The sequence below is a fragment of the Phragmites australis genome, chromosome 8 (genome assembly GCF_958298935.1).
Source record: "Phragmites australis chromosome 8, lpPhrAust1.1, whole genome shotgun sequence".
Classification (NCBI taxonomy): domain Eukaryota; kingdom Viridiplantae; phylum Streptophyta; class Magnoliopsida; order Poales; family Poaceae; genus Phragmites; species Phragmites australis.
In genome coordinates, this window is record NC_084928.1 from 5203752 (window position 1) to 5215081 (window position 11330).

Consider the following 11330-nt stretch of genomic DNA (forward strand, 5'->3'; position numbering starts at 1 on the left):
GTTGGACCAGTCTAACTCCAGTAAACCCTCACCCCAAACTCTAACCCCAATTCCGGACTCTAACCTCGTCGGAGTTGGAAAGAAGCTCAAGAGAATGAATCGCAGCACACATTGGTCGACTTGAAATTTGGGTGTCCAGGTGCTTAAAAAATGCCTAGGTAGAGTTAGCAATCCCCTAAAAAAACAACTAGAGCTAGATCATCTTACTCAGTCGCAATCTTCAATTCCACTCCCAAATAAGATAACAACATTGACTGAACACACAATGCAGGAGGAGAAGCCTCACGAGTTTGGCTGATCACACAGTTTAGTCTTCATAGGAACCCTTCTTTATAGTATTACTCCTACTAGTGTCTAGTGAAGCTCTACGGATCCAAGAGCTTGAGCATGACGGGGAGCCCTTGCATCGGCCGAAGCGTCAGGAAGTCGGCCGGCGCGTGCACGTACTCCGGCGCCACCTCAAACGCGAACCGCCGCAGGATCATCGCCAGCGTCGCCTTCGCCTCCAGCATCGCGAAGTCCTGCCCGATGCACGACCGCGGGCCGACGGAGAAGGACAGCAGCGCGCTCGGGTGCGCGGCCGCCCTGCCGACTCCGTCCCGGAACCGGAGCGGGTTGAACTCGCCGGCGTCCGCACCCCAGACCTCCTCGTCGCGGTGCAGCATCGCGATCGGGATCAACAGGACGGTTCCCTTGGGGACCTTCACGCCGCAGAGGTCGGCGTCCGCCATCGCCCTCCTCCCGATCATCGTCACCGCGCCGTATAGCCTCAGCGTCTCGTACAGCACCATCGTCACCTGCAAAACAGCATGACCGTCGTCGTCACACGCTTGCCAGCGGTCAGCGTGTGATGGCTGGCTAGCTAGCTAGGGAGCTTACGAGCTTGAGCTTGTTAAGGGCGTCGCCGTGGAGGGGCGCCTCTGTGCCGCCGCACTCCCGGAGCACCTCCTCCCTGAGCCGCTTCTGCCACTCAGGGTGCGTGCCAAGGAGGAACATGGCCCAGGTGAGGAGGTGCGAGGTGGTGTCATGCCCGGCGAAGAAGAACGTCTTGCACTCGTCGATGATCTCGTCCATGTTCATGATCCTCCGGTGGTCGCCGCCGGCGGTGGCGGCTGCGGCCGAGTCGGAGTTGGCCTCGAGCATGAGGCCGAGCAGGTCGGTGCCGTATCCCCTGGCCTCCTTGGCGGCTGCCAGGCGCTCGTCGATGATGGCCATGAGCGTGCCCCTCACCTTCCTCTCGAGCTGCCACCGGCGCACGTTGGCCTTGGTCGGCGCGTACTGGGTGCCGGGGATGCGGACGTTGTTGATGGAGGCGAACGCGATGAACTGCAGCTCCCGCTGCGCCAGAAACACATCCTTGCCCTGCCGGTAGCTGCTGCCGAACGCCGTGTGCGAGATCACGTCGGCGGTGAGCTCCGTGAACAGCTGCCCCACCTCCACCGTCACCTCCCCGCTTGTTGCGGCAGTGGCGCGCGCCTCCCACGCTCGGATCACCTCCCCCGCGCACGCCGCCATCGCACCCGTCATCATCTTGAGCTTGTCCATGGCGAACGCCGGGTGCACGACGCGGCGGTGGCGCGCCCAGTCGTCGCCCTCGTTGAACACCAGGCCCATGCCGAGCAGCGCCATGATGTCAGGGCCCGGGTCCGTCTTGCCGTACAGCCCCGCCCGGTCGGAGAGGATCCTCTTCACCATGTCGTAGTCGCCCACGAACAGCGTCGGCGTCGAGCCGGTCCACGACAGGAACACCTTGCCTGAACACGCACAACCGATCACACGAAGTCGCAGGAATTTCGCACGAAACAAGTACTAGTTTCCAACAGACTCATGTGAAGTTCCCGCGTTCCAGACATGGCTTCACGAGCACGTACCGTAGTGTGACATCCACTTGCGGCAGTGCGGCAGCACGCGCGGGATGAAGTCGTGGGAGCGCAGGTCCAGCGTCTCGCCGCTCGTCGCCGCCCGCATCGCCTTCGCCTCCTCGTTGTTGCCCACGAAAAACCGGTACGCCGGCCCGCGGACGCCCTGGCGCGCGAACGCCCTCGCCACAGCGTACGGCCGCCACACCAGGTGCACCAGCGCCGCCCACAGCCATGAAACGACCACCACGGCGAGCGCAACAACAACCGCTCCCATGGCACCGCCTACTTCGACCGTCAGATCATGTATTTGCTGGACCCTGCAAAGCGGCAATCAGCACGAACGATGCTGCTCAGATTTTGCCCGTGTCAGTGTGGATATATATACACGCTTCTAGGGTACATGTGCTTGAAATCTCGAGAGATTCTAGATGATGGGTGTGAACATGTGTGAATGCGCAATGACCGTTGTGGTTAGAGCTGAGTTTAGGGGTTGAAGTTCTACTAAAATGTCTATGTTGCCGATCTTAGAGGGAGACAGTAGGAGGGAGGCCAGATCAACGGTGGTAGCAGGGGCAGGGCGGCGAGGCAGTGTAGGACTGCTAGATGGGCCAGCGCTGAGGCGAAGGAGCTCAAATGAAGTGGTTAACACGGCGGGGAGGGGGAGGGGGAGGGGGAGTGGATCTGGTGGTGAAGACACCGCTAGAGACGAAGGAGAAAGCAGTAGGTAGGGGCGTCATGGCTAGCTACGCACAGTTGAAAAGATGAACAGTAGTACACGAGTGAGAGGTATAAGAGAATAGGAGTTTCGTTGGATTTAGATCTAATGACTGAGCTTCGTCATGTGACATCTCTCTTCTACTCTCCTTCCATCTAATAAAAATCCTTAAAATTTGAATAATTTATACATTTTTGTCATCCATTCTCGTCCTATTCTCATTACCGGCTATGAATATAAGACATATTTTACTAATAAAAACAAATAAATAAATTAGGAGAAAAATTAGCGAATAATTTCCTCCTCGTTTTTTTATCTTATCTGAAATTAAACTATATTATCACTCTCGACGTATTTATTCGACAACACTCTAATAATACATTCACATCTCTCTACCTTAATTTGTGCTTGATGTTCCTGTACCCAGCACTGCCATTATATATATACATATATATACATGTATACGTATATATACATATATATATATACATGTATACGTATATATACATATATATACGTATATATACATATATATACGTATATATATATATACGTATATATATATATATATATATATACGTATATATATATATATATATATATACGTATATATATATATATATATATATATATATATATATATATATATACATATATATATGTAGCATTCGATGTAGTGTCCGCGCTACCATTGTAGCATTCGATGCCAATAATTACTCTGCCATTGCGCGCTTGGAGCTTTCTGGTGCGTCCGGCGATGCCGCCGAGGGAGCAAGACGGTCGTTGGCGATCGACTGCGACGGGCTGCCAAATACAAGGCGAGATCTTTGTCTCATTAGGGGGAAAGGTGGGGTGATTCTTCAGGCGACGATCTTGCTGACGAACAACTGCAGACTACAAGCGCCCTCGCATGGGCTCTATGAGATCATCCATGATCTACGCATGACTGCGATTTATTTGCTTTCAGGCCTGCTGCAAGTAGCATAAAGTCGTAAGCGTATATGTTTCTAGGTGAGTTGCCGCCGATTTGAAATTTTATAGGATTCTTCGTAAAAAAAACTCCTATGAAATCTTAATACATATTTATGGTTATAGAGTCCTATCATTTTAAAACTCTTTTCACTGCTGATTTTAAAGTCAACAGTGAGTAACAGATAATAATATGTAAAGACTATCACTATTGGTCTGAAAGATTGGTAGTAAAAGTATTTTCACTGTCGGTTGAAGGTTTCAGCCGACAGTGATGCTTAGGAATCACTGTCGGCTAGTGGTTTCAACTAGCAGTAATTTTTAAGACATCACTGTCGGCTGAAATTTTCAACTGACAGTATTTTGGCTCTCTAGTCTCCCTCCCCTCTCCTCCCTGTTCTCCCTCTCTCCATCCTTTCTGTCCTTCCCTCCCTCCTCAATCTCTCCTCCTCTCAATACATGTATACAGTGAGACATATATTTAATATAAATTAATAATAAAGATATATTCATTAATACATAGTAATTCATGTTATACAACAAAGGTGCTAAGCATCGACAAACACATATATACATAATAGTTTTCGCAGGTCACTCCTCGAAAAATCGGTTAAGTTGACACATTGATCTTATAAATCACATCATCTTATATAGTAAAATAACGATTACAATAAAAACTAGGATTACGACATCTTTACACATAAAATAAAATTTCCCTTTATTTTTAAAGATAGCCAATCTTAGTTTGGCCTAAATGTCTTGACTATTGCATGTCGCAAGAGCTTTCTGTTTGGACTTATGTAATAACCATCTCAGTTGAGCTTTTTATTCATATGTATGGTCTCTAATTTTATCATTTGCAAAAAGAATAACAAGTATGAAAATAGTATAATTTTTATTACAACATATAATAGGAGTAAAAAAGAAATACGGTATCAGTATACAGCAAGAATTAGACAATACTTATATAAAAGTACTCTAAAGAAATAAATAACAATTGGCTCTAGGACAATCAAGGTCCTATCCCCTAATTGTTCTACTGAGTATATTAACGATCGAATAATTTACTAAGTTCTCTTCTAGTTATTAGAATCTGGACAAAATTCTAAAAAATCACACAATATCATCATAGACAGTACTGCTGTACCAAATCAGAGAGTACAAATTCTGAAAAAGATAAGTAATTTCCTGCTGAAACAGAAATAGAGACTGAACAACAGGATTCAAACAAGTAATGACATAATAGAAAGGATGAATCAACTTTCTTATCCAGAATCTGATATGCTAATCAATCTCTAAATTTAAAACAGCACACAATCCAAGAATCAAATTATAATAGGTAGCCCACTTTAGAGACAACATAAGAAATATGTCTCGGTATACAAGTGCATACTAGCAATAACTATCAACAAATTTCACTAGGGGCTACAATAAATATCAAACAACTAGAGAATCACAGGTTTGAACTATTGTACTCAATAAATTGCCAGTCTTAGTGTATCAATTCATCATCAAGCAAAGGGAATATGTACCGGTACTATCCAGAACAGAAGAGGGGAAATACCCACAAGCATCATTTGAACACACAAAAGGACCAAGGTAGCATATCTGTTCTTATCATTTGAACACACAAAAGAACCACAAGCAACATCTATTCTTATTATTTGAACACACAAAAGGACCACAAGCAACATCCATTCTTATCATTTGAACACACAAAATGACCGAGACAGCATATCTGTTTTTATCATTTAAATACACAAAAGGACCACAAGCAGCATCTGTTCTTATCATTTGAACACACAAAAGGATCACAAGCAACATCTGCTCTTATCATTTTAACACACAAAAGGACCTGCACACAAGCATATGTTCTTATCATTTGAACACACAAGCAGCTAGCCACGAATTAATATGAACTTGCATTGAAACCCTAGGAATCAGAGGGGAGAAGGAGACAAAGGGGGAGCTGAGAGGCCTACCTCGATGCCGGGGTGGTTGTCCACGGCGACGATGGCGATGGACAAGGGCGCAGGACACGACAGCGTGGGCTCCTTGGTGTCGGAATGCTTGTCAGGGTGGAGGCGGTGGTCTCCTCAGCATCAGGGTGATGGTCCTTGGCGACGGCAGCGATGAATGAGGGTGCAATGCACGGCAGCCCGAGCTCCTCGGCATAAGGGAGGAGACAGCGGGCTCCTTAGCGTCGGGGTGGTGGTCCTCGGTGATGGTGGTGGTGGACGACAACGTAGGGCATGGCAGCATGGGCTCCTCGGCGTCGGGAGGTGATTCGGCGAAGGGCACATGCTAGGAAGGGGAAAAAATTTCAAAGTGTCAAAGGGCGCAGGCGTAGAGTAATTTTATAAGGAAGGACTTTCACTGCCAGCTCAAGATGAAAACTGACAGTGAAAGGGGATCTCATTACCAGATCAATAGGACAACCGATAGTAAAACTTATATTACTGCCAGCCCAAAAAGTTCACTAGCAGTAAATAACTTTCACCACGAGTAGAATATGTTGACCGACAGTGAAACCCTTTACACTGTAGGTCTAGGGTCCAAAAAATTTGTTTTAGCTGCATGCGCCCGCCGAGACTCGAACCACGACCTGCCCCAAATAAGATCGAACAATTAAACCATTGTATTACTCAAGTGTTTTCGAATGAATTTATACTATCTATGTTTATTAACATTATGTTGACCTAAAATCCTAATACAGATTTATTTAAATTTGAACTTGCTATATACCAAAATTAAGTTTTATATATACCTAAATTTCATGGTTCAATTTTCATACGTAGTAATTAATACAATTTATTAAAAATCAATCTACTCAAGAATAAAGACATCTTCCACCATAAACTATAAATTAAAGCTTCCATAACATAAGTGAGGTCTAATTGCATTTAAAACAAATTCATACATAGTAATTAATACAATTTAGCTATTTTTTCTTAATGATTTGCCTTTCATTATAATCACAGCATACATATGGAGATTTGTCGGTGTCTTCCATGGGACCTAGGTCGACGTTCTCTCCGAAAGGAGGTGCACGTCGAATTAATTGTAGTCTTTCTCGTCAACAACATTCTCCACTCCACAATTCTTATTTTCTTTGAAGAATCATGTAGTGCTCCTCCTTATTAGCCGGGTCCGATGAATTTTTATTGGTGTCATCCCTAGAAATCTTATTTATTGTTCAACTCTTACATACATGATATACATATAGCGATAACTTATCAAAATTAAATAACACATTCACCCTCGGGATCAACCTCATGACACTTCGTGACGTCATTCTCTAAAGAGCGATAAAGTGCCTCAAAATGAGAATGAATGAAATGCCATGAGATGTGATCGAAACTACATGAAATTTAGTAGAGATATAGTGCACAAGGTTATGAATGCAGTTGAGAAAGAATCACATGAATTGGAGTTCATTTGCCCACTTAATTAACCAAATTACATTATTACTATTTTTAAATATAAAATTATATGAGATAGTTCAAACAAACTCACATGAGGGAAGCATTCAACCTGGCAAAAGGTATTTTTACCATGTAGAAATTAATTAAGATTAGAAAAGAATTAGTGCTAAATAAGCATTTCATGCTTGAAATATATTTTTCCTATATAGAGCATGCAAAAATAAGATTAACAAAGTTGGATTGACCAATTTAGGATATTTCAAGATTTAATTATGCATTAAAAAGTTACAACATATTTAATGAAATAGAGGTATTTCAGTGGACATTTCATGCATGCATGTACTTTTATCATGCAGATCATGACAAAACGAAACTAACAAACTTGGTTTCATATTTTTCTAAGCACTAGATATTTTTCTACAAATTATATTTCAACCGATTTATCAATACAACTAATATTCCTTTCAGTATTTTCTGGATTTTCTGACTTTAACATGTTGCCGGCGGCAAACAACGACGGAGCATGGCCAGGGAGGGTACCAAAATGCTCAACGCAGTATGGCAAACTCGTTTGAGGGGTTGGCGGTGATATGTACGGCAGCAAGCACAGTTGACGGTGATCATAGCGGGCGGCGGAGCTAGGTCGACGGCGGTAGCGCACTGCAGAGGGAGGGAACGGAAGGGAGCAGCGATGTTCCTTGGACCACGCTGAAGCTCACCGTGCTATTGGCTAGAGCAGAGGTGGCTCACTGTCTGGAGTTCACCGGCGAGGTGGGCGAGCTTGCGGTGGCGGCCGGCGCAGCACTAGGTCGACGATGGGCTACGATCAAACTAGCGCACGCAAAAGATTAGGTATGGCACTGTGAAGCTCACCGAGCAATGGAATTGGATGGAGAGGGCTCAGAAGCGGTGATGTGTCCGTAAGGGCGACGAAGGTCGCCTGGGACGATGCTATGCTCAGGCTTAGGGGAGGGTCACCATTTTATACTGTGCACATCTCTGCTGGCTCATTCCACCAGCCGGTAGTGATGTCTAGCTATCACTATCGGTCGGTGGCTTAAGCCAACAGTGATGAGGTGGCTAGGTATCATTGTCGGCTTAAGCCATTAGCTGACAATGATTCCCTTTATCACTACCGGTTCATAAGACACGATGGCTGGTTCTTCCCGCGTGGCCAACAAACCGGCAGTGATGGGCCGACATATAAGTCCGATTCTATAGTAATGGTTGTTCTTCCTCTAATTCAACGGCTGGCTGAAAGTACTTGATGTTGACTAGAGGGGGTGAATAGTCATTTCTGAAAAAGAAAAATTTGCAGCGGATTAGACAGTGCCCGGAAACTCTGGCTCAATCCGGATACTCCGGGTTCCGGAGTATCCGAGTTCACCCAGATTATCCAGACTATACAGGAACTCAAAATCAAAGTAAACCTAAGCAAGTCTAGTATGGTCTACGAGTTACCACATACTCTATAAGATGTATATGCTCCTTTTCAACAACAACCTGCACCCAAATACTAACAAGCAATAAGATTGGGGCAAATCCCCAAATATCAACTAGAACAAGTAAAATGCAAAAAAGTAATAGAGACAAAGATTTGTTCCCTAAGTTTGGCCATCTCACAAAGAAGTGCCTACGTCTCCGTTGAGGAGCTCACAAAGAGCCGGGTCTCTTTTAACCTTATCCTCAGCCAAGCGATCACAAAGATCGAGATAGGGTTCTTACTCAAATCAAAGGTGATACAAACTTCCCGTGGCACTCCACAAAGATTAGGTGCTCTACAGGAGACGCCTTGCCATCTCCAAGAGTAAAGAATGCAAATCAAAGCTTGGTGAAGAACTCAAATGCTCAAAGATTGGATTTTTGCTCTCTTGCTCTAGATTTCACTCCGCAAACCCTAACTCTAAAATTTTGCAAAGATCAAAGTACTAGAGGGGTTTGGGAGAGATATTGAATGCTTTTAAGGTGTTTGTTCACTGGTAGTTTAGCAGCATTGAATGAAGGGGGTGAAAAGATATTTATACCCTTCCCCTAAAAACTAGCCGTTACAGTACTTTTTAAACAGACCGAACCCTGTCAGAAACTAGTCATAACAGGACTTTTACACTGACCTGGAGTATCCGGGTTCACCCGGAGACTCCGGGTAACACTTGTGAAAACAGCCAAGATCTCAGTCCGGAGCCTTCCCGGAGGGTCCGGAAGCATCAGGACCCGGAGACTCCGAACTAACCCAGAGACTCCGGCTTTAACACCTACGCCAAACAGAGACTCTCTCTCTCTCTCGGAGTCTCACTTGGAGACTCTGGGACACTAAAAGAATCCGGAGTATCCGGGCTAACCCGGAGACTCCGGGTTCAGACAACTCTGCCATTTTCCCGGTGTCCGTGGGTGATTGTGTCTCTCAACTTTTGGTTCTAAATGGATACTTTGAGCACTGAGACACCAGCAAGACTATCAAAATGTATCCCTCTTGATAGTACGACATTCCTAAACTCAAGTTCAAAAGTAAAATTAATTAAACCCTACTGAGTTTCTTCAAGCTGCTTCTCTTTTCTTTTTGAGGGACACCAACTTCTTTTAACCTTTTCAATGGGACTAAAACATGTTTATAATCTTGATAAACTCATTAGTCCCTTAATCATTTGTCATCAATTAGCCAAAACCCACAAAAGGGCCTAGATGCGCTTTCACTGGCGCGTGTAGAAGAGGAGAAGGACACATGTCATGCTGGAGAATGGAGGCTTTAGAAGGACTCGATCCTATAGATTTTTCTTCCGTTGCCACCAATCACATATCCGGGCATCACCGTCAGCATTATGAGACTCGATTGAACGCACAACGAAAAGATGTCCTGTTCACACCGATCAGGGGCAATTCGACATCATTTTTTCTTTCAAAATGATGGCAAGAGTTATGCCGATTTTATTATAGAAAGAGAAAAATGAGTTATCCAGAATACAAGATAGCTCATGTGCCTAAGAGGATACTGCACGACTTACAACAGAGGCGAGAGCCACCTAAAATATAGGCCACCATCTAGCTACAACAAGAAGACAATCAAAGCACCGAAGCTAAACTATTGGATTAGAAATGCTCTCCGATATTGATCGACGTCCCCTTGAAAGCCACCTGAAGAGCTGGAAGGCACTCCCATTAAACGTACCTCGATTTCTTTCTTTTCATATATTCCACCAAAAATATAAAACCAAGCTATTGAATTGTTTCCTTAAGGGCTTAGTGATTTCTTCATGGCTTTCCACCACCATTGTATAAGAGACGGGTGTTGTGCGAAATCCGGTAAGTCATTTAGTCCTAGCCAATCCGATATTTATTTCACAACTTCTATCATGTAGACACATTCTTTGCACATGTGTATAGGATTTTCATTTTCCTGTTCGCATACCTTGCACACTAGGTCATGAGGTCATTCTCTTTTCATCAAATTATCGGTCGTAATTTTTATTTTTGCATGAGAACACATGCAAAAAATTAATCTAAATTTTAGCTATGCTTCCGCTTGCCAGATGGGCGCATGCTGTGGTGCCGCGATCAATCTAGCATCATGATAGGTCTTCTCTGCGATCATTGGCAATTCAACATCACGATTGGTCTTCTCTACGATCATTGGCAATTCAGCATCATGATAAGTCTTCTCTGGGAACATTGGCAATTCAGCATCATGATAGAGCTTTATTTGATTAGGGGGAAAATATGTACCGTTCACACCGTTGACATGCATGTCTCTCTCTGGAAAAATATGCGTTTCCTACCAAACTTGATAAATGCAGATGTTCATGCTCTATTTGCAATGGTTGATGACCACAATATGCCCGAAGTGTGACAAATGCTAAACCTTGTCGTCTCATTTTGTCACCTTTCGCGCAAATTAGGGGCTAAAATACTTCTGAATATGACACCCCATTTTTTGCGACGGAAAATGTAAGACGCACCTTGGCTAGCACAACATGTTCCTCAATACCCCCAATTTAACAACTCTTTTTATAAAAACTGCAAAAAATCATCATAACAAATTACAACCACAGGTACACGGCAATGGCAGAGCCATACGGTTCTGTATGTAACATAACTTGTGCAAAGAGATTCTGCACTAATCTTGTTCTAGAAACAACACCTGTTGGAGGAGGAAGAGGAAGGAAAAGAGGGAATGGAGGAGGAGGAAGGAGAAGATGATATTGCGTCCGCCACCCCACAGCCTGCAAGTGCCGATGCTATGCCATCTCAGACAGCATGCACATCAACCGTTCGATTCTCTTGGTGGCACGGGCGAATCGCTCGCTCTCGAGCTGAACACCGATCTCGGGTACTGTGAATCACTCATCATCTCCTGCGAATTTTGCA

General features: G+C 44.6%; 1 protein-coding gene across 1 annotated transcript; it reads right to left on the reverse strand.

Moving 5' to 3' along the window:
• Positions 1-219: 219 nt before the first annotated feature.
• On the reverse strand, positions 220-2420 carry LOC133926400 (cytochrome P450 709B2-like). Its single transcript, XM_062372328.1, has 3 exons — positions 1872-2420; positions 880-1754; positions 220-797 (listed from the first exon to the last, which is right to left on the reverse strand). Exons 1-3 carry the CDS (start codon positions 2134-2136, stop codon positions 366-368), a joined length of 1572 nt encoding a protein of 523 aa, XP_062228312.1. The 5' UTR covers positions 2137-2420; the 3' UTR covers positions 220-365.
• Between the last annotated feature and the right edge of the window lie 8910 nt (positions 2421-11330).

What these genes read in the sequence shown, in the direction of transcription:
- LOC133926400 (XM_062372328.1), bottom strand. Translation starts at nt 2,136, where the DNA reads ATGGGAGCGGTTGTTGTTGCGCTCGCCGTGGTGGTCGTTTCATGGCTG. An exon ending in CAAGTGGATGTCACACTACG is followed by an intron (nt 1,755 to 1,871) that starts GTACGTGCTCGT and finishes GTGCGTGTTCAG; the next exon opens with GCAAGGTGTTCCTGTCGTGG. An exon ending in CCCTTAACAAGCTCAAGCTC is followed by an intron (nt 798 to 879) that starts GTAAGCTCCCTA and finishes GCTGTTTTGCAG; the next exon opens with GTGACGATGGTGCTGTACGA.